Genomic DNA, 2,053 nt, shown 5'->3' with positions numbered 1-2,053 from the left:
TTTTTTTTCCGCTCTGGTCCCAGCCCCAGGGTTGCAAAGGTGCTGCTTGTCACCTCTGCCCGCTGGCCCCTCCAGCCCCCCTCCGCCCCGGCGCTTTCTGGGCATTTTCTCAATGAAGCTCCCCATTCCCCCCACAGCGATGAATAAATGACATCGCTGACACCAGATGAGTTTGGGACCTTGTTTGTGTGACAGGTGATTCCTCCTCCCAGCCCCCCATCCTTTCTGGTATTGATTGGACTTGCAAAAAAACAAAAATAAGAGGAGCTGGTGACAAGAAGAAGACAATGAGTCACAGCCTTTGTTGAGACGCTCGCACCGAAATCACAAGAGATGCGTTTTTCCAAATGACTCGAGCTGTGTGCTGCCAGGGGGGTGGCAGGGAGCAGGGGACAGGCCTTTCGCTTTGTGACGAGGGCTGGCCCTACAGGTGCCGCTCCCGTTATCGATAAGCTGCAAGTTTCATGTCTGTTCTTATTCCAAGGGAGAGGGCAAGAGCTCGCGAGGCACCGCAGAAATGGCTGTAGCGGAGGCCGTGTTCCCGCCCGCCAACCTCACCGCCAGCAACCAGAGCAGCTGCAACGTGCACAACCACCACTTCTCTGCCAAAGTCACCTTCTCCCTCTTCTACACCGCCCTGCTGGTGTTCGGCGCCTGCGGGAACATCCTGGCCCTCTGCGTCACCTTCCAGCGCAGGAAGAAGAAACTCAACTCCACTGACCTCTACCTGGTGAACCTGGCCCTCTCCGACGCCCTCTTCACCCTGGCACTGCCGGGCAGGATCGCCTACTACATCCTGGAGTTTGACTGGCCCTTCGGGGACTGGTTCTGCCGGGCCACAGCCTTCATTTTCTACATGAACACCTATGTGGGCATCTACTTCATGACCTGCGTAAGCGTGGACCGCTACATCGCCGTGGTGCGCACCAGGTGCCCCGGCAGGATCCGGAAGATGAGCCGTGCCAGGGGTGTCTGCGTCCTCATCTGGTCCTTGGTGTTCCTGCAGACGGCACCGCTGCTTCTACGGCCCATGACGCGGAGGATGGGGGACAAGCTGACGTGCATGGAGTACTTCAACTTCGAGGAGATTCCCAAGCTGCCCTACCTGCTCCTGGGGGCCTGCGTGCTCGGCTTCTTCCTGCCTGTGGGCATCATCTTGGTGTGCTACGTGAGGATCAACCTCAAGCTCTGCCAGACGGCCAAGGAGAACTCACTGACAGTGAAGAACAGGCACCACCACCGGGCCTTCACCGTCATCCTGGTGGTGCTGCTGGCTGTCCTGCTCTGCTTCAGTCCCTACCACCTCAACATTGTCCAGTTCATGGTCAGGAAGATCCTCTACCAGCCGTCCTGCCGTGAGCAGCAAGCCTTCAAGATGTCCCTGCAAGTCACCGTGGCATTCATGAACCTCAACTGCTGCATCGACCCCATCATCTACTTCTTCGCCTTTCGGGGCTACAAGTGGAGGCTGCTCCGCATCTTCAGGAACAGCGGCTCGATGGCCACCTCCTCCACTGCCAAGACCCACTCCGAGAGCAACAGCAACAGCCAGCCGCCTGGCTCCATTTCTGTCTAGCGGCACAACCCCCTCCCTTTCGCTCTGGCCTGCGCCTTATGGACCATCCCCGACGGCAGAAGCCAGAGCCAGGCTGCAGAGCAGGACCAGCACCTCCGACAGGCTTCATCGCTCCCCTGCCTGGAGCCGGGGGCTCTCGCAAAGCCAACCCGGCCGGGACACAGCCCTGCCTGGCTCCGCACGCATGGCTCTGCACTCAGCACTGCTGGACCCGTCATCCTGGAGCACGGAGAGGCCCGTTTTCATCCCAACCCCAGAGGAGGCAGCTCGTGCAACTGCTCTGGCTGGCAAACACAGCCGGGGGTTTCCCAGCACTGCACCGCACCGCCCTCCCATGCCTCTCCCGCATCCCCTGTGGGGCTGGTGGCTGCTGGTAACCACCATGGCTGTCCCTGCCTCTCTGCCCCCTTCCCCTGCACTGCCCCCCAGGAGCACTGGGGCAGCATCCCCGCAGGCCTCGGGGCAGCCGGCATGGAG

General features: G+C 60.4%; 1 protein-coding gene across 1 annotated transcript; it reads left to right on the top strand.

Moving 5' to 3' along the window:
• Positions 1-517: 517 nt before the first annotated feature.
• On the top strand, positions 518-1,576 carry LOC127029598 (G-protein coupled receptor 183-like). The gene has a single exon (XM_050915304.1). The coding sequence runs from the start codon at positions 518-520 to the stop codon at positions 1,574-1,576; it is 1,059 nt and encodes a 352-aa protein (XP_050771261.1).
• Positions 1,577-2,053: the final 477 nt, after the last annotated feature.

Source organism: Gymnogyps californianus, chromosome 1 (assembly GCF_018139145.2).
Source record: "Gymnogyps californianus isolate 813 chromosome 1, ASM1813914v2, whole genome shotgun sequence".
In the NCBI taxonomy this organism is placed as follows: domain Eukaryota; kingdom Metazoa; phylum Chordata; class Aves; order Accipitriformes; family Cathartidae; genus Gymnogyps; species Gymnogyps californianus.
Note: the sequence above shows the minus strand (reverse complement) of the source record. Positions and strands in the feature narration are given on the sequence as shown.

Excerpts from the sequence above, each read along its gene's own strand:
- LOC127029598 (XM_050915304.1), top strand. The coding sequence starts at position 518 with ATGGCTGTAGCGGAGGCCGTGTTCCCGCCCGCCAACCTCACCGCCAGC.